Raw genomic sequence first — 26587 nt, forward strand, 5'->3', positions numbered from 1 at the left:
GGTGAATTATTTTTATAGACACTGAAAATGTTGATCAATAAACGACAGCAACAAAAGTCTTCCACTGCTGCGACAAAGCATTGATTGTTTTGCTCTTCACTGTACATATGGTGAAAATGCACGTGCAGAGTAACAGCGACCATTGTTTGATCAGCGCCTCTCTAAAGCAGGCAGCCTGCCGGTGGAGGGTTGCCATAGGAACGTGCTGGTTTATGTCAGTCGGTATGGGTTCAGATGTAGAGAGGGAGGCAAGTGAGGACAGGAAACCCAGGAGGGGCTCTATGTTATCTGAGAGAAAGCAAGAAAGAGAGTGGATCACACAGGACACAAGGAGACACCAACCACCAGAGCCAGTCCCTTTATTGTACACAACACCTCTTTATTTACTCTCCTTTTCTAAATTAGTTCATTTTTGTTTTTATTCAAATCAACTGCTACAGAGGCACTTGACAAGGGTTTCGCAAAACAAAAAGAAAAAGATTTTTGCAGGTTGGTTTCCGACCCCTTCCACCAGATCCAGACAGGGGAAGGAAAGAGGAAGGAGGCAGGGTACAACCTAATGTATTACTGGGCATTTACAGTCTGGGCTTCTCGAGGGCAGGCTGAAGTGACAGGCATAAAGGAATTGGCCAGTTTATCTCATGAAGCGCTAAACTTTGTGTATCAGGTGTCTGTGGAAGATCTAAGATGAAGGCTCTTCAATTGAAAGATTCTGGGTTGTTTTCCAAGAACTGGCACTGTCACTGAAAGCCAGACCTGTAGAGAAATGCAGGGGAAGAAAAGGCACATTCTGTCTCAAGTCCATGGTTTGGGACATTTTTGAACTCTTCTTTGTCTCGTCAGATTGGCGAATTAGGGTTTCTATCCTCTGTGATGAGAATAGTCTAGACAGCTTCTCAAGACAGGATGTGCCTTCATACACCACAACTCCCACCACCTGCTCACCACCTCTACTGATCAAACCAAAAAGGGAAAACATCCAAGTAACCTAAGTAATCCCCGCCTGACCGGTTTTTCCCCCAAACACCTAAACAAAAAGGTTCAAGAAAAATTGATTTTAAATGTTCAAAGAGCAATCAAAAAGGTATTCATTATCAAATAATCACAGTCCGTGTATGTTCAGACCCAGGTGCCTTCCCAACATACAACACGTTTACAGACAGCTAATCCCTGTAGCAGATCCCCGAATAACAGTCCAGTAGAAGCTTGGGGGGAGGGGGCGGGGGGGCTGAGTAGCATACAGTTATACAGAGCTGATACAATAAATGCCCAGATTATAAATAATGCATCAGGAGATGACCAATCTTTTTCCCTACACCCAAAGCTAATGAAATGACAGTGTTAGTGCTTCCCCTTAATGACACCTACAGCTGCATTTTTAGCTCTTGTTATGACCCCTGCGATTAAATGAAATACAAGTGCTAATTCCCCAGTATAGGCCAGCTATATACAATGATATTTTTGATGCATGGAAGCAGAACTGATAGCAGTAATAAATGTCCTTGACGACTGAGCACAGAAAGAGATGTGCCAACTCCTCAATGCTTAATACCATCTTTATACTTTATATCACAGACCCCGTCCTCATCGACAGATCCCGCCGCTTCGTGGATTTTATCAACTCTCAGAGAGGAAACTGTACTGTGTGCTCCGCTCTATATGAATCAACTAATCCAGGAATGAACAAAGTCTACCCGAAGCCTGAAGGCCTTATTGGAGGTTCAGCTGAGACTAAAAGGGATTAAAATTTGAGGCTTTTACGATTCAGAATTAGAGGAGAGAAAAAAGTATGCGAAAGTGCAGACAACCTTCGTGCCTGTCTCTCTCCTTCTCCTGGGTTTTTTGTGCATAGTGTTCTGGTAACGGATTACACCATTCCCGTTATGAGTGGCTTTGCTGTAAGGCTAGATGGTTAGAAGTGCTTGGATTATTAATGGTCAATCTGGCTGACATCTTTTCATTGTGGGAGGGATATTTTACAGAAGGGGGAGCTGAAGCTGCTCTCTCAGTTGCATGCAACCCTGTCCTGTCTTTTCATGCTTTGCTTTTGCTGAGATTAAGATTTCATTTTTAAAGCTACATTTATGACAGTCATTAAAAAGGACAAAGTCACTCAAATAAAATAACAAAGGGGGGCATGTAATCGACACCACCAAAATAACAACAGTAATAATAAGCTATTGTTTTTCAGTATGAAATCAGTTAGGAAAATGAAAACCAAGTGTGTATATGACACAGAGATCTAGACTTGGGGCGTCTGGGCTGATCTAAAAAAGGTGGAGGGAGGGGAGAAAGCCAGCCTGTAACGGTTAATAAGTTATTGAATGGGCTTTTGCCAGGAACCTTGTCAGAGGAAATAAACCAGTTATTACAATAAAAAAAGAAAAGCTCTCAGGCTCAATTTGATACATTATCTCCCATTAACAGAAGCTAATGCATCCCACTGATGAGCTGGGTTTTCTGTTGTATGATACAGTTTCCACAGCAGTCGACTGTAATATTCAAGTGGTTAAGGGCTGTCTTTCTTTCATGTGCACTGATAAAGACGGTATTAGCAGCTTATTAACATTGCTTGAATAGACATTAATACGGCTGGGCGATGCACATTATGCACCGCTATCAGTCGGCCCCTCCACCTCGAGCCCCTGCCCTACAGTGTGCAGATACACACACCCACACACAAACACACACACATAGGTGGGCTTGGCCACAGGTCTAGTCTAGCAGGGAGGGCTCAGCAGGGCGGATAATGGTGGGCCGGTGAGAAGGAGCGCCGGGGGGTCTTCGGCTGCAACGAGGAGAGAAGATACAGAACAAGGAGTGAGACGTGCTCACAAAGAGACAGTGGAGAAACTAAAACAACCCGACAGAGAGAAAAATAGGGGAGAAGAGGATAGAGGGAGAGTGAGAGAGAGACATGGAGCTAAGAGTGAGAGGAAATTATATCAAATATGGAGAAAGGATAAGTGGTGTGAGAGCGTGTGAAATGACAAACGATGCCCGTGACTCTTGAAAGACAGAGGATGATGAGAAAACGTTACAAATACAGTGCAATAAAATGACATAATAAACACACAAGACGCTGATCTTCACAGGAGATCACATTATGAAAGGAGGTCGTACCTGGGTACACCTGGTGGGATGCGGGCGGGCCGGGAGGGGATCTGTGGGGGTGCGCTGAAGGGATCCTGGCCGCTGTTGAAGGCGTTCATGGGCTGGCCCGGGCGAGAGGGGATTGGTGGTGCACCGAAGGCGGGAGAGGGGTTGAGCGGCACTCCGAAGGCAGGGGAAGGGTTCATGGGTGGTCCTGGTGTTGGACCCCGAACAGCAGGCGGACGGCTGGGGGGTGGGGCTGCTGCAGGAGGCGGCCTACGCTGAGGGGTTGGGCTGAGAGGAGAATATGAGAAAATGAAAATGACACGGTGATTATCACATGAAAGGTCTCATGAATTCTCCTGTAGAGGTGGAGGTGAGGTCAAGATTTGTGTTTCGCTCAGGCTTCTTAATCTCATACATAAAACATGGTCACTGTGTGTCGTTAGATGCAGCATTTTCCAGCATTTACAGCTAAAGCAAGTTACCCCTCTCACCTGGCTTCTTGGAGCCAGGTGTCATTTACGGGTGGGGGTACTGGGGTGGAGATAGTGTTGGCGCTGATGTCGCCAATAATGTGCAGCGCCTCCTTGAGTGCATGATACATGCGTAGCATTTCGTCTCTACGCTGGGCCTGGTCGGCTGACTCCTCCATCAGACTGTTCTGATCCCCAGATGAGTAGAGGTAGGCCAGCAGCTCTGAGTGGATGAAATCCTTTGCCTAAAATGGAAGTTCAGAATATTAAAACACAGATGGTGGCAACTTGCATCGATTAACTGGGAATTTTTATTCGTGGAGCAGCAGTAGCCAAAGGAGAAACAACTCACATGGTTCATAAATTGGAAAATGAGGATGAAAGAAGTGAAGGGATGAGAAAGGAAGGGTTTAATTAACCACAAGAGACTTGATCCTACAACAAAATATTACATAACCTTGCAAAAGCAGCAGCTAAGTGGTCAGTGGTGCAAATGTTGGTTGTGTGCGTGTCTGTGTAGCTGGCGGATTTGCTGGAAGACATCAGTGAGCTCACTCGAATAATAAAAGATAATAAATGGACAGTAGCCAACTCACTGTGAGCACGCATCATAAACTCTGTTAATTAGTGTCTTCAAGTTTATGACCTTGTGTTAACATGAAATACACGACCAACACTGCTGCCTAAAATGAACGTGAAAACAAAACCTATTCTTCACAGCTTTGTGGTGCAATGACATTTAGACCTAATTAAATAGCAGTTCATTTGATCTTATCTGACTTTACTGGTTTATTGCATACCTTGATTGCCTTTATAAGTAATATAGTAATGCATAGGGTGCTACATTTGCTGGGTAATGGCAACATAACTGTCGGTATGCATATAGCTAATCCATATACACATCCAGATTTGCATAGTTTGAACAAAAATGTACTCGACCTGCTAGAAAGTATAGGCACCGTGCAGAATTACAATGTCTCTTGAGGCCATGCAGAGCACAGCAAAATCGGATGTTCACATTCCCAGTATTAAGGTAGAGATCCAGAGACTGCCACCATTCAGCACAGCACAGTTAATAGACTCAGATGAACTCTTTCAGTTTTAGTCTTTTTCAGAACCTGCAGACACTCTTAATGGCTTGTGTCTGTTGCTAAGGCCCAATGGACTTACACTGTTGATCATGAGATGCATGATGGTCTTGGGCACGAGGTCTCTGATGGATTTGTTGATGATGCCGATGTACGAATCGACCAGGTTGCGGATGGTTTCCACCTGTCGCTCCAACTGAGGGTCCATGGAGAACGTGTCTGCGGGGGCAGCCTCTTCATTCTCCGTCTGACAAGAACAACACACACAGACAACAAAGATGCATTAACAGAGAAATACAGAGGTGCTTGTGTTAATGAGCAAGCTAATATTAACGTGGGCATCATGGCTTCTGAAGAAACACAAAGTAGCATCCACATACCTGATCCTTCTCTGGATAAACTCCTGCCCTGAGGAAGGATGCTTTCCAGCTGTCCACATCCTCTTGAGAATCACAGGCCAGTTCTATTTGGCGAAGATCCTTATACACGTTCCTGCACAGATAAACAACAGAGAAACACAAGTACTTGTGAGTGTGTAGGCTGATCCCGTTCACAAAGATATGCATACACACAAAGATGAGGTTGATGTTCATTCAGAATGGGTGAAAAACATCCCCAGTAAACAACGTAACCCTGACCTTTGTTCAGTGTTGAAGATTGCGAAGATGTGCTTTGTGGACATAAAGCCTTTCTCCACATCTCTGATCTTCAGGTTATCCAAAGGCAGCATATACTTCTTTTCTTTTTCCTAACATGAAACACACAGAGGAAATGTGTATTTACAGCAGACACACAAAAAAGAAATCCCTGAAACCTGGAATATCACTGAGAGAAGTTAAATCTATGCAAAGTGATCATCTGTTTATATTTTAGTAATTAAGAAGAAAGCAAAGGACAGAAGTTCTGTCACGTCGCCATCAATGAGCAGATACAATGGAATGCATTTCCTCTGTGTGGACGACCACCGAGCTGGTGAGATGGAGAAGTGTACGATGAAGGAGAGGAAGAAGAGGAGGAGGAGAAGAAGAAAAGGAGGAGCATGAGGGAGTTCTGGGGGGATGGGGTGCCAGCTTTCACTGTTGAGCAGAGACATCTGGAAGCATTTACGTCTGCGTTAACAGAGAGCGGCGCAGGCCCAACAGTTACATCACTCACAGTTCCACACAATCCCCCGCCCCCACCACACACACAGACACACACAGACAGACACACACAAAGGGCCAAATACTAAACTGCACGTGCGAAGACAAACAAACATACATGAGCCTGAACGAACTGAGCAAACAGGTATCATGGGATTTGGGTGTGTGCATAAACACGCATTCATACATACGTGACCAAACACTAAAAGATACAAGAGGACTCATATGGACAAGCGCCTACACACATGCACACTTGTACACACACACACACACAATCACACCCCCCCTCCGGCCCCCGTAACCCAGTACGATTTCCTGCAAATTCCAAAGTCAGATCCCGGCTGGAACATTTCAGCCCGCCTGCCACGTCAGTTTGCCTCCACCATCCTCCCTCTCTCGTTCTTTCTTTCTCTTTGCTTTTTCGTAAAAGGACGACCGACATAAAAATGTACTGTTTCCAGTTGGTGTTCGGGCACACCCAGGCCCCTGGACCAGAGTTCATCTTTAGCAGTGATTTGTAGTGGTATCTTTTAGTGGTCTTTTTATTTTGCGGAGGAATGGATATGACTGAGGCCTTGGGAAGAAGATCAAGCGGTGAGTAAAGAAATTACAGTGCTATCTGTGCATTTTATGCACTTATAAACAATGGAGACAAATGTTCTATTCAGTCTTTTCAATTTTGCCTGAAATGAATTGATCAGTGAAACCAGATCGTTTGATTTAAGATCATATACATTTTTAGCCACCAGTGCATGTCCTGTGTACTGAACGTTACCCTCCAAGTCCTTGAATAGAACCTTTGAAAAAGTCTGTAACATAAACAAACTGCAGAGCAGAGTTTGCTGAGTGTGCACGTACTGTAATTATTTAGTCAAGAGGGAATACAGTCCAACTATGTCTACATTTATGTGCCTAAACAGCTGAAAGTCATGTTATAAAAATTTGATTATTCATGTTAAGCTTTATTTAATAATATATGTTAAATAAGAAAAATTGTGGTGTTACAACAGTATTGGTCCTAAGATATCCTATATATCAGTTTCAATGTACGTGGCTTTTTTTTTTTTTAACATGTGCAATTGTTTCACTGAGGTAATGTTTGCTCTCTGTGCCCTCTGTACCACAGTCCTTGGGTAGCGACCCGCAGCTGCAATGACCTCAGGGTCCTTCCTCCCACCACAGAGTCCTCTCCCCCCCGCCTGCCCAGTGTTCAGACTACCTGTTCATCGGGCTACAGCTGAACAGTAGTCTGCACATTGGTTAGGCTGGGCTGGGACGCACACACCTCCGACCACAGTGGGCAATGACACCAAATCTCCACCTTGGATAGTTCATCCCAACAGCGCCAAATACAGTATCTTCATCTTCATGCATTCCTGTGGTGCTGTGTCATCTTATGTTAGCTTGCCATATCCCTGTGTGTTCAGCAAAATGCAGCAGAGCATTAGAACCGAAATTCCCCTCACCTCCTCATCTTTGTACCAGGACAGGGACTCGGCGGTCAGGACAAACCAGTACTCCTTGGAGCCACCCTTCATGATGCTGATGTTGATGGTTAGCCAGCCTTTCCTGATCACCTGCACAGCGAGGAGGAGATGTGGAAGAAAGAGAAGGGTGGTAGGGAAAGAGGGGTACCAGGAGGATGGAAGAAAACAGCTTTATCAATCAAGCTTATGCACTGGTGACATGAGGGCCCCATTTAGTGTTGCACCATTAATACTGGGATGTGACTGACACTAATAAAATCTTACCTGCTTACCTGCTAAGTCACTGTGAATTTGGTTGTTTGTTATGCTTTTTATCTGAATATTACACATTTTTTGCACTTTGGAGCCTAGTATTGCTTAAACATGCAGAAGCATGGATTAAATGTGAAACTTAATGAGTAAACAGCATGGAGTGACCATAGGACAGAAATACATACTGTGTGTAATATGGTTCAATGTATGCAAAAGCATCAGAGGGTTTAGTTGAAAACAGGATGTAGTCCTCATTCTTTTTCACTCAACAGAAAAGAAATCTTTAAACCAACAAACAGGACCAGATGGTGTCCAGACCATGCTAGCCCCAACACAGAGTCTAAGACCAAGGGTCGACGGTGGTATGTTAGTGTCAGCGGGTCAGTAAAAGCTAGCCTATGTAATGGCAGTTAAAAAAGAGCAGGGTTAGTGGGTTAACCGGACTTGGATATATGTATAGGGCTGTAAATACCTGAGTAAGTAAAAGATGAAGACAAGTGAGTGTTAAAGACAGGGTTAAAGGAGGAAAGAAGAGCTGCAATGAAAGGGATTAAATACAGAAGCTAATAGACTGATAGAGTTAGTAAGGTTCATGAAGAGACAGAAATCTAAACAAAGTGAAAATCTGAAGTGGAGAGATGGAGAGGGAGGAAATACATCAGACTGAGAGGCTGGGTTGAGTGAATCACTCTAAGGAAAATAAGCCATGCATTTTAGAGGAGCCCTCTCGCTATTGTCTCTCCATTTTTTTCCAAATATACTCCCATGCATTTCAAGTACAATAGGGGAAACTATCTGTGAAAAGTGCACACTCGTGCTGAGTAAAGCTAAGTGGAAATGTCAATTTCAAAGCCTGCTTTAGACCTCTCTCCTGAACTCCCTCTCCATCTAGCAGAGGACTGGAGTGAGTTATGGAGAAAAAAAAAGGTTCATTAGTTCAAAAGCGCCAACATAAATATGGGAGAGGAGGCAAGAGCATAGGAGCTAAACTGGTAGTTTGCCTTGGCGAAGAAAGTTACATTTCTCAGAAACAAGGAGGTTTAAATTCCCTGTATTCAGGTCAGTTAGAAATATTATAACCAGATTGACATTAAGAAAGAGGAAATGATGAGATGTGAAAGTGTCACAAATGAAATGGTTTTGATGTGATGCTTTGTGTTTCAGTGTCTGCCAGTGGTAGGCAACTGTGATACAATGTTCAATTATTTTATTTAATGTAAGTGTTTAGATTATTGTTAAATCTGAGATTAACTCACACAATTCAAAGCAAAGAAATTAAAATGATTGGAATGAAACATGCAAATTCAAATTTGCCTTGATAGTCAGTAAGGTATGAAAATAAATAATGCCAACAAAGAATTTTGATTAAAACAACAAAATACATCCCAAAGCCATGACCAGTCACCGTATCAAATAATTAGCATTTTAGATTCACTTTGAATTCAAAAATAACAATTAGAGACTTGGAGATGATGTTTTTTTTTTTTTTTGTAACAAAGAGAAATTGGATAGGAATGTACCTCCAGCAGGAAAGAATTTTAACATGCATTTAATCTAAAAGAACAAAAGAACAAATAAAACCACTATAAATCGAGGAATTTCAAAGAATCATTAAGTTATGTGTTTTGTGTGTTGTTGATTTGATTGTTCCCCCCTCCCGTCCCAACTTGCCCCCAGTGATGTTTAGGATGATTCTCACAAGGCAAACTTTTCAGTCACCGTGCATGAGGCAGCAGCAGAGGTATAAAACCAGAGACATGTCAGAACTGATGCCGTCCACAGTCGATGGTGGGAGATTTGCCTATTATCTCTCTGTGGTTTTATTGTAGAGAAAACATATCAATGCTACAAAAGAATCTTTTGTGGGGATAAAATAAGTCATATCTCGTTTAAAATATTTGGTGGGAAAAAAGTGAAATGTTAGCAGCAACCAAGATGTGTACCATTAAAGACAATTACTGTCGTATTAGAATGAAACCAAGAATTACTGGAGCAAATGTGCTGGGTGTTACTGTAAAGACAGTCCAAATTACTGGTAACTGCGTGCTGATACCAGAATTATAATTGATATCAGTTTGATCGGTCTGGAGACTCTACCTTCTCCTCGAGGACCTCTCCCAGTCCGCCAAGCTGCAGAAGGGTAGAACATCTTATTACAGTCAAAAATATCGACTCCTGTATTTGGAGGAGACAACTGTTTATCCTGTTATCTCACAGCAGTCTGTCTTTTCCACCTTCTAACCATATTGGCTGACCTGTGTGTGATGGCCTCAGTTCCTCTGCATGGCCTACCACTGCTGCCCCCTGGCAGGGTACGGTTTAAATCTGTGGGGTACTTACCAGAATCTCACCCTGGAGTAATAGGAAGGGGAGGGGAAATTAAAGCAAAGGGGGAGGTAGTATAAAATTATAGCCAAAAGAAATGAGAAAGCAAGCAAGCAAAGATGAAGGAGAAATGAGAAGTAGGAGGAGGGGGAGGAGAAAAGGGTGACAGGTGGAGGGTTGGAAGGAAAGAAAAGATTGAAAAAAAGGGGGCGAAACAGTAAGAATGACAGGTTTGAGGGAGGAAACACAGGAAGAACCAGGAAATCCATGAGACAACCAGAAGAAGACAGATAAAGAGTGGCAGAGGAGAGTAAGAAAAAGAGAGAGAAAGAGGGAGAGAGAAAGAGAGAGAGAGACAGAGCAAGAGAGTTACATGCAATTAGAATTACTTCAAGTATACCACAATTTGGTTATGTCATATTTGTTGCTCAGTTGACAAGTGCGAGATCCATGCACATTCTGAATTTCAATACAAAAGATGCTTGTGAGTTAATGGGGAGGCAACAAAACAATCAACATTATTCTGTGATTAATTGTTGCTTTGCTGTAGAACAACATGCCTGGGTCACATGCAAACAGCAATTAATAATAGCCATGGAAACAAATGCTCGTTTCAGAGAAGCAGGGAAGCAGGGTCTTCTTAAAGTTCTCTAAGGCAACTCTCCCCTCACTGAGACTGCAATCTCTAAAGCTAATTAGCAATGTTATAATTGTGTTTCAAGATCTTGCAAATACACAATGAAATTCAACAAACTAAAAAACAGAAAAGGAGAGGATCCAGTTTTACAACATTGTGGACAAAAGACAGTCAGTAGTTAAATTAAGGTACAGGTTAACGGGTAACCGTTAGATAGGTCAGGATTGATTTAAGGCTATGGGCTTAATCATTGCTGGAGTCAGTTATATTCACACAGTTGATTAATAGCCTGGTAATGGGAGGTATCAGTCAAGGGAGATTAAATCTGGGATTGGTGAAAAGGCCAGAGCTGAGTGATAAAACGTACCTGGTTAGGTATGGCCCTCTTCTTGTTTGCAGCTGTGTTCCTCTGCTGGGCGCTGTCGTTACACAAAGATGGAGAGAAAAGACAATGAATATTGATGACACCACACCAAACACAGCCTATATATCCATGTGGCACTTCTGTCCTGTACTCTTTTATGTAAATAATTAAACGTTTTTGAAAGTTACCATTGTTATTATTATACTACTACACACATACATGAAAGTGAGAGTGGATTGAGGGATTTGGACAATATGGAGGGTCAAGCTGTCTCTCACAAACACACTGTACACACATCCCTACATCCTTTCTGTCAGCCCACCTGTTGTTGCCGTACCCTGGGGGGCTACCATCATCCAGCCTTCTGTAGTCAAGACTGAAAGTGACGTCATGAGAACCGTTAAACAGCCCTGGCTTTGCCTACGACACATTATAGCAATCCACTTGCCATGCAGAGGCTGACCATAAACCCTCACACACGCTCACACACGGGGGGTGGGGGGGTTGCTTTGTTACTCAGTCAATGACATGAACCACGCAGAGGACAGGGGAGCTCCACTCAACTACATGCTACTGTAACTGCTACACTAGCAACGACTTGAATTCAACCACAAACTCTAAACTGCTTAGAGTTATAGCACAAAAAAACCTGAGTGCTTTGCAAGGTGCAAATGAGCTTCCAGTGGACCACAGCAGCTACACATAAATGCAGTAAAACATTAGTACTGCTCTGTCCACTGGTACAGCAAACATTCTTTCTAGTGACAGTTAAACAGCCTGCAGCAGACAGGAAGTCTATCTGTAAAGCAATCAAGCATGCTTGATTGACTTTGTTTGGGGGGGAAGTGGGGTTATTGCATGCAGGGGGAGAGGTGGGCAATTAATGCAACCTTGATCATTATGATATCCACCTCCCCCCTACAGTGAGAAACATGCTCTGATATGGCTGGATCACTAATTGGCATGCCACATCACATGGATGCACTGCAGCTTACAACATGTGGGTAATTATGAGTGATACTTTGATTCAGTAGCAGTGAAGTGGTGGTGATTCTGTAAAGTTTCTGAGGTGGCGGGAGGGTTCCTTATGTATTGATGGCTGAGGGTTACAGATTTCAGGGCTTTTCCTTTGTAAACCTACGAAATCACACGTGCACCTCAAACAACTGGCAACATGTGGTTAATCGAGATCACAGTGCCTGCGCTGAGACTGGGGTCACTGTCAACAAGCTGTAAGTTGGACTGGAAAAGGGAGGGGGGTACATACTTAGCAAAGCCTATGAAGTCCTCATGGTTGGTGTTGATGTAGGACAGCTCAATGTCAATCAGCAGCAGAACCTTAATTAGAGGTAGAAAATCATGATTAGAATGGAGAGATCTCAATTAAACACCACTTGCAGGAAGTCTCACTTCTGATATTTCACACTTGAGAACTGAACAAAAATAACCTTGGCAGAGATGACATCTAGGGCCCATGCCAATATCTTCTACCAAGCTGATATTATCAGTGCTGCAAATTGCAAATGTGGTGGAGCTGAGAATACAGTTTTACTCAAAAGTTTCAGTTCATTCAACATGCTTCACTTCCTGCCTGGCAGAGCCGCCACGAAACCTAAAAGTTTCATTAGTCTTGGTTTGTGTGGAGTTAATGATGGTTCTGAGGCTTCCCCACCCTGACAATAATAAAGTTCTGATATCAACACTTTATACTTTTTGGAAGCTAGCAACTGTGTTTTATTTGATGTTTTATTGACACACTGGGAAAGGGAAATACCACTATGACTGAGGTCACAGAGGTCTGATTAATTCCTCTTCCTGCCCTTTCTTGAAATCATTGAGAGATCTCTAATTTTAAAACAGCTGCCCTGTCATATATCTATTACAGGATTTTGCTGTGTTGATGTAAGGACAGTGTTGCTGGTTGAGAATTGCAGGCAGTGGCTGTATGTATTACTGCTCTCCATTTGACAAACGCTAAAGCAAAACTTATCTGATGCTGGGAAGGATCACACCATGCACATGTTTTTGTCCTGATGTTGCAGATGGAGGATCAGCAGATGCAGAAACTCACAATCCCAGGTTATATATTATCAAGGACAGCGGTAGGGATTCAGGTGTTAGTTGCCAACCTTACCTAATGTTAAATCTTGTCATATTCTCCGTGTGACTCTGTCCCATCATCATCTCAAATATAATATTGGGGTGGATACTTGAATTGAAGATAAGCTCTAGTGGTCTTTTTTCCACATATGAAAAAGATTAACATCAAAGGCTGACCTGAGCTCACTGTGCGTGCTCAAGAGCCACTGGTCTATTTAATCAACATCCTAGCAACTCACCTGGTCCTTGGTCTTCCCTTCTCTTTCTCTGACATGGGTGGTGACAATCCTCTCGGTCTCCTCTCTCAGTCTGGGGTAAGAATTGAGCTGAAAAGCAACACAACACACTACTGCAGCACTGAATGACAAAACACACACACACGCTTACATGTGAGCTTGAGCTTAGTAGGACTTACCAATAAGTATCAGAGAGAAACAGGTGTGAGAAGTGAGAATAAGTAAAGAACAAAGAAAAGGGAAAGAGATAGTCAAGTGACATTTCAGTGCCACATAACAACTAAAAACCAACACACACACATATAGTCAGACTTTAAATAACACAATGAGACTGTGCTACAAGGTGATAGAGCATTTACCATCAGCCAGGGGTGACTTAATGAAAAAGAAAAAAAAAGAAAAAGAATTGGTGTGACAGAGCTGCATGTTTGTCATTGTCTTTATAAGGCAGTTTTTCAGAATTTCATAAGACGACCTGATTGTTATTATGTGAAACCAAATGAGGACTCTACAAATTTTAAGATATGACAATACAATTTTAACTATCATCTCTAGCTGATGGTAGAGCTTTGGTAGTAGTTCAGATAAGTGAAGACTGGATGAGAGGGGAAAAGTGAAAGTATGAGGTGAAGCAGAGGTAAACCTGAGAGACAGAGGGGAAGGATGGCTGGGTTACATAGTTTAATGTTCAATCTTTATTTTGTGTGCAGTGCTTTTCTCTGTCCACAAGATGGCGGTGGAGCGCCGTTGCTATGGAAACACTTCATTCAAGTTGCCACTGCGCCCCCACAGAGCCCACCGGCTATTAGTATCATCTCACCGCCCCCCACCCCCAACTCACACCACTCCCTTTCCATCCGGTTCAGCAGATAGCAGAATGTCAGTCTGCCATGTGGGTCAGTGAGGGAGCGTGGTCGGGCTCTGCTCTGCCCAGACTGACAGACCAGGCAGGATCCAGGGCAGGGACAGAGGGAGGATGCAGTGTGGAGGTGGGGGGAAAAAACAAAACGCTTTAAATGGGCTGATGCTGAGGTTAAATACCAAGTGGGAGCTGGTGGAAATTTTAAGTAGTGCTTAAAATTTCAGATGTGATTCATAAGATGATGCTCGACTGTAATGGTATGGAGACTTTCAGAGGTGGGAGGGGAGTAGGAATGGGACAATACACACATTAGAGCAGTGGGCACGGATGGTGTAGCGGCAAGGAGGGGGTTGGGGCTGATTTCACTGGGGTGACCATTGCACTGGGATGACAGAGATACAGATTTATAGAGAAAAGGAATCCCTTGTCTTTCATGCTATCATCCCAGCAGGTTTGTCCCTGGTTACCTTAACGGCACACTTCATGACGAGTGCGGTGAGTTCGCAGACCACAAGGTCCACACATTTGAGGCTGGGCTCTTTGAGTTTGAGGATCTGCTTTTTGACTATCGCCTCGAAAGCCAGGTCAGGGGTGAAGAGCCCCGTTCTGAAGGGTCATGGGGTCAGATTGCATTTGGTTGTGGTAGTCGAGAGAGAGGGATAGGCAGACATTAAGAAAAGAGAGAAAAAGAGGACAGACAGGAAGGAGAAAGAGAAGAAATAAAAAGAGAAAAAGTCTTTGTTCAGTTAGTCATTTCTAGTTGTTGACAGACAAATAAAGCAGTGGAGAGGGACAAGCCACAGGTTTTTCACATCCTCATCCCAAACTAGCCAGTTCCTCTAAAGCTAGGTCAATATGTCAGAGACTGACGTCACATCCAACTCAAGGCCAAATTACATCTTACAACCCACCCCCAGCCCATCCACTTCTTCATGTTTTTTGCTGCCTATATGTACTGAGCTGTGAGACCTGCAGCTTGTCCAGGAGAGACCAGAGATGCTCAGATGGGTTGAGTCCCTGAAACATCTCATATCCACGACGACACGTCACCCGTCACAACACTCCACAACACGACAGCACTGCCTGCACACAGGGCACGTGGGGCTGGGCTGAGCTGAGGGCAAACTGCACAGAACGTTTTCTTTCTTTCAACGCAAGAACTAAACCGATCAGGAGAGATGTTGTGGGGAGCAGCCAACTAATGTTCTGTGTCAGCGTACCCTCTACCACACCCATGTTTGCCCCTGCCCTATGTCTTGGCCGGGTCGGGAGATGCTGGACACCTGCAGTACCTTGTTGGTGCACTGCCTGACTGTGTTGATGAGCTCCTGAATGACCAGATCGATACATTTGAGACAGGGTGTTTTCAGCTTAACGATCTGCTTTTTCACGATGGCCTCAAACGCCAGGTCTGGAGTGAACAGCCCCGTTCTGAGGATTCACAGAGAGACAGAGGCACAGCGGCAGACAGATGGAACAGTTAACAGACATGTAGGCCAAAAAAAAAAAAAAATGCTGAACAGACAGATGATTAGGTACACAAAAAGACAAACCAGAAACTAAAGAGATCTGAGGTTATGGACAAAGGGAAATGAACAAAGAAATTAAAATACTGACAGCCACAACATGGGGAGGAAAGATAAAGGGCCAAACGTGGCCAGGTGTAAATGTAATTAAGCACCCGGCCACAAATGCGATATGACAGAAGAGTATCAATGAGGAACACATGACAACAAAAACGCAGTGGACAAAGATACATGTAACACAAAACCTCATAATAATTGAATTCTTTGGCAGACAGAAACAGAAAAGGAGTGGGTGGTGTTGCAGTGAGGAGATAAGAGGATTGGAAGAACAGTGAGGAAAAGTAGAATAGAGAAAATATTCACATACAGCAGAAAACACTTTGTGAATACACCAATTCACAAAGAATTGGTACTTTTAGTCTGTGACGACGAGGCTTGATTATAAATACTTAAATTCCAGTAGAATAAAAGCTTTGATGAGGGTAGAAAAGCGAAGCATGCGAGCAGCATTTCAAGTAAAAACAGAATAGAGGTGTCTGTTGAGTTCTGTGGGTGTCTGCTTTGGACGATGGGTGTTTTTTTTGTCTCTGTTCAACTTGCCTGACACCGTGGACATTCTTGATTGCGTGACTGATTTCTCGCCTTAGCTCCTTCTCATCAAACACAATCTGGGGGAAAGGGAGAGGAGACAAATAATCACTTAACTGATTTAACGGCAATTCAATCTTTGTGAAGACTCCTACAGCCTAAACACTGCACTTAACATGTCCCTTCATCTTCACGGCACACTAACCTTGACCAATTCAAAGGGGAAGCGTTCATGGAAGATGCGGTTGATCTTGGCACCACCTGAAAGCTCGTTGGTGTCCACCTGATCCCCTGAGCCTTCGATGCACTTCTCAAAGTCCACACCAAATTGCTGCACCATCCTGATAACGGTGAAGCACAATCAAGATTAAGATAAACTTTATTTATCCCACTTGTGGGAAATTCACGTTACAGCAGCAAGGAACAAAGATGAGGCCGATGTGAATAATTTCCTTTCAACTATAGCTAGAGCTTTCCTAGAGATCCACTGCAAAAAATTACTCTTCATTAATGCAATTTTATCTGCATAGTGATGCTACAACCTAATGTCAGTGGTCAAATAATATTTATTTGAGGTCAACATGTTATAATAACTGATCTCAGGCAGCCCTTCCCTTTACTCTAAAATAGAATGAGTAATGTGAGACGTTTCAGCTCAGTTAACCTCATTAAAATGTGTTTTAGCTTCATTAGTAAGGTAACTAATCAGCAAGCTAAGCAAAGCCATTAATGTTAATATTACTTCAACACAACAAATTAATACCATTATGTTAAAAGCAGTGATAAATATACTACACAGAATTAATTTATTAAATACTATTCTGCACTGATAGTCGTGACTTGCATATCTCTCTCTCAGCCACACTTGTCCTGTGCAGTGAGTATCCAATATGGCTGCCACCTGTTATTTCACCCACAAGCTGTCTGCTGTAAATACTACATGCACGTTGCATTTGTAAGAGGAGAGCTTTTCAAAAGCACTCACTGCAACAAGGCCTTCGTCTTGCGTGTTGGGTCATCTGGACGGAAGTTCTTGTACTCCTCCACCTCCTTCTCCAGGGAGAGGAGTTGACTCTGCAGCTTACTGCGCAGACCAGGTAGGGTGTCTCTGATGTGGTTGGTCAATTGCTACAGACAGACAGGAAGTACTATTATTGTAGAGAATTTATGACCAGGGGGGCAACTCAAAATAAAATGAAAATACATATGTGATAGCAGACCTGGTTGAGTGCCTTTTGTAGATGTGGCGTGCCCATACGCTCTGCCATGTGTCTGTAGGCAGGGTGGGAAAGGAAGAACTTCCTCTCTGCAGCTAGAGCAGCACGAATGTCCTTCTTCCCATCAATGTCTTTCTGACTGCGGTTCACCACACCAATGTAGCCTGCACACAGCGCCACAAACAGTCACTCTAGAGTCAGAAGTAAAGCCTGTAAATGTGTCTTTGTGTGGATGTGTGCATGAGCCTCACCTCTACGCAGCGGCAGCAGCTTATTTTCAAGGATGTCTTTTGCATCCTGTCCCTTCATCCATCAGATCCAGTTTTGTTATAACACCAATGGTACGCAGACCTGCCCAAAATGATCAACTTTAACTACATCACTTCAAAAAATTTAGTACGTATTTTACAGAATAATAAAGACAGAAATGGCAGCTAAAAATGAATGCTGAACAGCTACACACTAACCCTGTGGGTCCACCTCCTTGGCGATCTTCAGGGCATCTGAGTTGGCCAGGTCAGTGTTGGCAGGGGTGACGGCCAGGATGAGACAACTCTCCTTAGTGATGAACTGCATCAGCATGTCCCTGATCTGGTGCTCAATGTCCTGGGGCTGGTCTCCGACGGCAACCTTAGTCATTCCCGGAAGGTCTATCAGGGTCAGGTTCAGTACTAAACCCCATGGACAAAAGTCAGAAAAAATAAGAAATGCAAGTAAGATGTTTCTCCATTTCCTACACATTTCCTTAACAATCTATCATAAGTCATTCAGGTAATGTGTTTCCAGAGCCACTCTCGCTAACAAAGCAGTTTATTTTCATTTAGCCTTTTCAATTTGACACATCATTAACTTGATACACCATTTAGGTGGAAACTCGGGTAGTGATGGATGTGAGACAAATAAATGTTTGATTAATCAAGGGCATTCCCAATGAATGGCCAATCACTATTGAGAAAACACACAGCCTATTCATAGTGTTGTTTACATGTTCTTTTACATGGCAGGCTAAAATTAAATACAGTCCTGTGTTTTTTTATTCATGTGTCAACTTCATTTTCCTTCCTATTCATAAAAACATCAACAGGCATCTACACCATCAGCCTCAATTTTACATGGGTGTCTGTGGTGGGAGGGGAAGCTTTCATCTTGGGTACAAGAGACTTCAGTAGGCAGACATTTGCTGTTGTAAAAAGTCTAATTTGTATTTTACCTCATGAAAAAATAAACGCCCTCTGATGTTTTATTACTTACAAGTGTTAAAATCTACTGAAAGAAATAAACATGAAAATGTCAAAATTTGACAATTAATTCCCTGCAACGGCTCCCACAAGGAGATGATCAGATTCAGTGGACACATTAGATCTCAAAAATGGCTTTTAGCTTGTTAGTGTTGTACCCAAACCACTCTGGTCCAAACCACAGTAATCCATTTTTTTCTGTTATCTTAAAAGGCTCTATGAAAAACAATTTGTTTTTTTTATTAACAGTTAGGGGTGAATGACTGTAGCACAGATTTCAAAAATAGATGAAACTACAGAATAAAGTAATATAATATGACTGCATTTTCTTGAAATTCCATTGGGAAATTGTTTATAGATGAAATAACCAATGGTTTTTGCATTTTATCAAGGGAATTAAATACATTACAGATCAAGATACTTTACCATACTGATTCTAATACTAAAAATCCTGGTGTGATAACTTGAAACCACTGTAAATATTAGATGAATACATATGGTATTATCAATATGCAAAAATCTCAAAGTCTCATGATAAATTTTGTCATATAATAGGAAGAAATACTTTGTATAAGTCAAAGAGAGTTTATGTGTGTATGTTTTGCAGTGACACTTGTATCCATTACCGTGTGGGGAGTAGACTCTCAGGTTAATTGGGATGGGAGAGATGCCTTTGTTGGAGCCTGTTATCCTGTCAGTCTCTGCCTCAATTTCCGACCGCACCTCATCAAAATCCACAAACTTCTTCCCTTTGCAGTGCAGGAATTCAGCATATTCTGCACAAACAGGGCCAAGGCGACGCACAGGAAGGGAGGGGAGAGGGAAAGAAAAGGACAAAGATGAAGAAATAGCAGGGAAGAGAGAGAGAAAAAGAGAATATTAAATTAAAGAGATGAGGGTAGCAAATAGCAGACAGACTGCCTTGCTTGAGGCACTGTGACAGAGAGGCCATACGCAGGGCAGCGATGAAAGGAGACAGGGATGGTTGTGCACAGGAGAGGCACACTCACCTGCTTTATTGTTGACCAGCTGCAAAATGAGAGGTCTGCGGGTAACAATGCCTGATCCACGTGGAAGAAAGTCCCTGAGTGAGAGAGAGAGAGGAAGAGGAAGAATAATAAACACCAAATTGTCAGGAATAAAAGGGATGAAAAGGCAGGAAATCAAAACAAGGGAGCACACGTTGGATAAAATAGGGGCAGTTAAGGACAAAAAAAAAGACAAAGCAACGGTAAAAGAAAAAGAAAGAAAAAGGAGAAAGAAACAGGGAGAATGTTCAATTATTCATTACACTCAATGTCCATTTCCTCGCTGCGTGCCCTCTGGTAAATTTATGGGCACTGGGGAATTTCACGCCTCCGACTTGTCTCACAGCAAATCAAATGTGACAAAGTCATTTTCTCTCATCATTAGAGCTTTAAAGATCAATTCAAGCACACCCACTCTCACTGTTATGGGGAAAATCCACCCTAAAATAGAATTCACAGATGTTACAGATACAATATTCTACACTTCAGTTCTCTTTTAATTTAGGAATTTGAACAAGTCTCTCCTCATGCTGAAACAGACTATAATGATAATGTCTTCTAAGGACAAATCCTAGAGCAGCTCCACAGACAGTGAATAATGGAACAACTCCTAAGACACTCTAACACCATCCATGGTGATTTACATTAATACATTTTATGAGTCACTGAATGGTAAAGGTACAATGGAAAAGAACAATGTAAGTTCTGGTTTAGGGTGGACTTATCCTTTATGTTTAACACCTTAACCACAACACACTCAGGTCTGATACTTGACACAGTTTTGCTATGTGTACATTCTCACCTAGAAACTTGAATCATGCCTCTTAATTGCACAACCTGATGCATTGCTCAAAGCTTGAGATGACAGTAAACAAAGCCAAATGTTATTGGTGTAACAGCGCGTTATTGAGATACTAGCTTAAAGGAAACAATGAGAATTTTCTCACAGTCTACTTGTTTGTTGCCCTTAAAGTGACATGGTACCTGAGGAATTTTTCACCACATGCTTAAAGTTGCTTAGTCAGCCCTCAGAAGAGGCTCCTCCACCCAGTCTGCTGCACTCCCCTCCCATTTCAGAAGGCCCCTCTGCTGCTCTGCAAACATGCTACATCTGGTGGTAATCACCAGACCCGGTCCTGGAACAATCTTAGTGGGGCTGAGAGTGTCACTAACCCACATTCTCTTTTTCCTCCCTGCTGCCAGACCTACAGGCCTTAGGGGACTATGGCAGTGCTCAGCCTGCCTGCTGACTTCAGACTGGAAGCAATATGTCAGCTGCAGGACAGAAGAAAAGAGAGGAGCAGCCATACTACATACTGCCTGCTTTCCCTAGATTGTGGTCCTGTGGTGAAACAGTGGGGAACATTCTGGATGCTCCTTGCATCAGCAAAAATCCACAGGTCTGTGGTTCAGCACTGGTGCTGTGTCATGCACATAATGTGGAGCATGCAGGCATTTGTCCACACGGGTGACAGTATAGAAAGCTCTGGATGAGGAATGGGAGCACAGAAGGGAGGGATAAAAAAACTATGCCTACATATGCAAGAAAGGAAAAAATTAAACTGGACTTGGAGAATGGTGGTAAATTCTGCTCAGAGGTCACAGCAATGATGAATTCTTCAAGAAACACTTAATGTATTGATGCATCTCTCCAGTTACAGGCAACTCTCACTGGATTTTCAGCAGTCAAACGCTGTCTCACTGCCTCAACAAGTGGCCACTGGTCAAAGATCCGCAGCCATGAAATGAAGTGCCTATAACAGATACGTGCAAAGAAATAGTTTGTTAAAAAATGCTCTTCTGCAAAGATATAACCCAGGGACAGAACTGGACCAGTCTGTCTTCATAGGCAGAATTGGATAAACAGCAGTGGCATATTGAAAAGGAGCAAGGATTCTATTATTGATGCGCTGTAAATGATAGACGAAGCTGAGCAGATTGTGTATCATTTCATGCATTATGGATGGCCGAGCAAAGAGCATCAGTCTGTGAGCCTCTCTCCATCTAACACAAGAGAAAGCAAAAGCAAGTGAGCCAACTCCCCTCCCCCTGCCTGCCCCGACAGCCTCTGCCTATTGCAAACAAGCAGAGCAACTCTGCCGAGCCATAGCCCACAGCTGATCCTCCTTTTCCTTGAGTCTACAGAGGCCTGGCAGGGGTTTTCTAACATGGAGAGCAGTGTGTCAAACTCTGAGGTCATAGTACACACTCACTGGAGGGCGTAGTACACAAAAATGTGTTTGTGGTTTGGTGGGACATATCCCGTGGGTCTATGGTGTGGCCATGGGCATATAATTATGGCTACCCGCATTCCCGCACCACAGTCTGTCACTGTGGGTACCAAGAGGCATCACTGGGCAGCAAAGCCTCTTCAAGCACTTCCAAAATCCAACTGCTTAGTGGAAAATCCCTTCACTCTCTGCCACTAAGCTGTCTGTGCTTCTTCCTCACAGGGATGTCCATGGTGCTGCACACACACTTCCAGAATTATAGACATTTCTGTTCAAATTCCTTTATATATCCATGCCACCCTCAGAGTAAGTCTGCTCTGACAAAAGTGGCATGGAATCAGAGCAAAGCTGTCACATTTAATTCTTTGTCAAGGACAAACCATTTTTAATACTCATCTAGCACAGCTTTAAACTCAGGACAACTGTTCTAACACTTCTGGTTTCTCAGTTCTCTCTTTGCCACAGATCTGATAACAACCTCCACCCAGGCCGGCTTGCAGTAATAGATATGACGTCTCTTCTCTAGGACAATGACATCACAACACAGCACAGCTAGAAACAGACACGGGCCTGATAATAGTTAATTATGATCCAATAATGTATGCATTAAACTGTAGACAAGCCCGTAAAATACCACTGAAAAGTTAAATGTGATTCAGCATAAATAAGTAATTAAACTAAAATCAAGTTCTTGCCTCTAGTAAAAGTATTTGATCATCTTGTAATCTTTTATGAATCTCATTTTATATGCTTTTGAGGTCTATGTGGTTAATTTCAGCTGTTGGTGTCATTTGACAAGTTAATGTAGACATAGTCAGGAAATTCTAACAAGCCCTGAAGTGTACATGTAGCAGGTGGTGGAGACAGGTAAGTGCTATTCATCCTGGACCATCTCCACACTGGATATTTAGATTTCTCATAGAACTAGCACCAGTCTCATAACACTTATGATTGTTCTGGCCAATTTAGGTGTGTCAATAAGCTGTGCCAGTGAAACAACAGCATGCACAGTTATCACCATCATGGCATGGACACAAATATATGGAATGCAGCCATTGTTATCATTGTTATTGATCACACCAGCAGAGATCTATTGGGTCTAAAAGAATTAAACTTAATGCTTGTCACCATATTGGACAGCAGATTTTAATGTATGTTCAATATGTCAGCAAAACATACGGTCCCTTAGTAGGTTGGCCTCATGAAAAACCTAAAACAAGGCAACAATGTGCACACACCCCTACCAAAGAGACAGAAACATTCACAATTACATGAGTCTGTTGAACCAAAGTGATCTGACTAGCTTCTGCACAGCAATGTATGCAAACCAGCCAGCCACTGTGTGCTGGTCTCTAGTAACAAACCTGAGGGGAAAAGAGGCCCAAATCACATCAGTAAGATGGGTCACACAGAACAGCTGAGCAATCTCAATCCCACCTGATTTGCCTGGCCTGAAAATCAGGACTGCAATGAATGAGAGGCAACAACTACACAGCAAATATGGTTTACCCCTACGTTTTCCTTTTTCCTTTCACTCTGCCACTGCCAGGAAATGTAAAGCACAAATTCAATTAGCTACGTGGCGATGAGAGTGCGATGAGCAATCGCAGACATGCAGATTATAACGGCCAGTTAAAGAGAGTGAAGCAGTAAGTTAAGTCACTTGGCAGCCATCAGATCGTGACATCAACATGGTGTTCAGGCGGGAGACAGAAAAGGAGGAGCTTTTAGGTTCTGTGAATCATCACAGTCTACAGTCTGAAATGAGGCTCTTCCCAGCACTAAATGACTGTGTTTCTATTATAACTGGTGCCGCAGAAAGGGAAAGAGGGATTGTTTTCATGCCTGGGGACACAGACACGAAGCCAGCCTTTCACACACAACTACTAGTCACCAAGGAAAAAAAAGCTCAGCCACCAGGGAAACCATAGTGTAACTATTACTGACAGTCACAGTAGCTCAGCACTCGTGGTAAAAGTCTGTTCTCGCCACAGAGAATTTGCAAATCAATTATCCTGCAACACTAAACACTCATAGTTTTGTGTAACAGTGGACATTGTAAAGGGTTTATGTATTGGCTGCTTCCTGAGCTCAAACAAACCCTTATATCAACAATGAGTCACCTACACATGAACGCGCATGTTGCTATAGTGACGTGCAGCAACTCCCAAGCCCTTCCAGGTTGAAATAAGATTTGACCTTGTAGCTATGAGTTTGACTTCTACTGTTCCATCTTGTTGGCTCTCAAGTTCACCTGCACGTTAACAACGGGCATACAGAGTAGGTGCTGTACTTTGTATCTTGTGGAAAAAAACGATGGACTTAAGTGCACCAAGTGTTCATAAAAGGATGAGAATGTACATAATGTATGTGCTGTTGTGCCACAGCTTGTGTAACTTTTTAGCTAATAGATGTATGTTAGTCCTGTCAACAGGAAGAAAGTGGAAGGCCAGCACAGGCAGTGAAATTGAGGTCACCATGAAATGTTTCATGTTAATTACAGCTGATATGTGTCAAGTGCTCTCACAGTGCAAAGTCCCACTCATCTGAATTAATGTGCACTGAGTGGTAGTCTAATCTGCGTGTGTGTTCTTGCCTGAGAGCAGTTACGACATGCTCTCACCAGTGTGTTTACAACGAAAGGCCTGTCTGGATGCCATCTTAATAGCCAACGCACTTCCTCTTCTCTGTCGGCTGGCCTGCGTGTATGTGGGTGATTGTTCGATCCTTATGTGGGTTGGGTTACACACACATTGAGTGTCTTTCAATGGGGTGGAAACCTGCTAAACAAGCTCCTTTAGAGTGAGCTTGGTTTGCTTCTTTATCTGCAGGGTGATCTCACTCACTGTTGATGTGGGATAGGACAACTGGACCAGCCTGTTGAGGAGCAATGTAGCTTTTTGGCTTAACCCTCACACCTCAGAATGGAGAGATGTCAATTCTATTTCCTTAATTTCTACCAAAAAAAAAGAGCAACAAAAGCAACAAAAGAGGAAGACGGTACAGGAAGTTGTGTCTGCTAAAGTTGTGAACTTCTGCTGATTGTCTGAACTTTTACAAAAGACTGTGTGTTTCGGGATCAAAAGCAACGTATTATATGAAATGCACTGGAGATAAATTCAACAGCAAAAATCCACACCCCTGAGGATAGGAGGTGACTCACTCTACCTCCACTGCTTTAGTCTACGGGCCTTCCCAAAGATATATTTGTACTCCCACATCTAAGAGAATAAGCCTGCTAATCAAACAACAAACTCATGTGACCCACTAAAACTCCAATCAACAGCTGTGAGCTGCAGACCAAATAACAATTACTGGTGAATACAAATCCTGTAGGACCTTCTGGGTGTGGCCTGGAATTATAAATAGAGCCATTGGGAAAAGTTTCCATTCAGAACTAAGGCTAAATAGTCAAATGGTAAAACAAGATAATCTGCATTGTGATTTACTGACACTAAAGCGTCACAATGTGCACTTTACAGGCCAAACTTTAATTGATATCTTCATTATAAGGGCCTTAGCTTGTCATATTCAAAATGTCAGGTTGTGAAGAGGGAACTAGTGACAACCGATTGTTACTCACAGTTTTAAGTGGTATTAATGTCGTGCGAAATACTGACAATAATCAGAGAAAAAAACCCGTGAGCAAAGAGCATGGAGCATATTCGATTTCTACCACCACAATTTATTAATACCTCACTTTTGTACCCATGATCGTTTGAAGATTGCTTTGATAAAACTAAGAGATCCTATACTTGAATTCTGATTAAACAAAACGTCATAATCATAATGTTTCCTTTTATATTAAGCTCTCAGACTGGCTCACTGGTTTGCCACGTAAAGGGCGTATCGACGTCAAGTTGTTGAACCTGCAGCCAGTCTACACTACCAAGGCAGCTTTACGAAAAGTACGTAACTTAATATTAACGTTACGTACTAGTAGACAAACTATCGTTAGCTTAGCTTTATTGAAAATAGCATTTCTACACCTATCGTACCTGCTGGACAACCAGAGAAAGAACACAGTTTGAGAGTGCTGCACCAGATAAACATTGAGATAATTGCAAAGCTTAATTTCATTATGAGCATCCTCACTTACCTGCCAACAAAATTTTCCAAGACTGAGCTTTTCCCAGCGCTCTGTCCGCCGACCACAGCGATCTGAGGAAGGTCTAAATTGCAACTCTGGCCAATGGAGCTGAAAGCGTCCTGAAGCTTGTTGATCAGGGGAATCAGGTCTTCCATGCCCCGGTTCCCCATGGCTTCGTTAGCTCAGAGGAGCCCCCTCAACACAACGCAAACCAGAGGCTAACGCTAGCCGCGCTAACTAGCTAGATAACGTTAGCTTAGCAGCAAGGTGCTCTCGGGTTACTCTGTTGAGTTCCGCCGCTTCAAACAGCTCGGGCCTTTCCTCCCTCTTGAACACTTGAGCGGTTACCGGTAATGCAATTCACACTAATATCATTTCGTGTTCTTTTAAACGCATTAACTAAACACTCAGTCAGTCGAGACGGACGGAAAACTCGCAAAACAAAACTTCCTCTACACAGACACCATCCGGTCAGGAGAAACGACATCCGATCGAAACCGGCGAGTATAGACCCGCCTCTTGTCTGAGAAACCTGCTATCCTATTGGCTGATTCTGCTGCCTCTTCGCCAAACTGGGCTTCTGATTGGACAACTAATAGGCGTGCTC

General features: G+C 42.9%; 1 protein-coding gene across 1 annotated transcript; it reads right to left on the reverse strand.

Moving 5' to 3' along the window:
- Positions 1–342: 342 nt before the first annotated feature.
- On the reverse strand, positions 343–26470 carry LOC108902656 (dynamin-2-like). Its single transcript, XM_051073986.1, is given in 22 exon segments — positions 343–2788; positions 3124–3387; positions 3591–3814; positions 4740–4904; positions 5038–5149; positions 5296–5405; positions 7266–7376; positions 9636–9668; positions 10868–10919; positions 12132–12202; positions 13204–13290; positions 15355–15493; positions 16189–16256; positions 16382–16517; positions 17162–17304; positions 17397–17557; positions 17645–17690; positions 17692–17744; positions 17861–18064; positions 19258–19407; positions 19642–19715; positions 25990–26470. Coding segments are annotated over 22 exon segments (2637 nt in total). The 5' UTR covers positions 26151–26470; the 3' UTR covers positions 343–2715.
- Positions 26471–26587: the final 117 nt, after the last annotated feature.

This window comes from Lates calcarifer, linkage group LG11 (genome assembly GCF_001640805.2).
Source record: "Lates calcarifer isolate ASB-BC8 linkage group LG11, TLL_Latcal_v3, whole genome shotgun sequence".
Lineage (NCBI taxonomy): Eukaryota > Metazoa > Chordata > Actinopteri > Centropomidae > Lates > Lates calcarifer.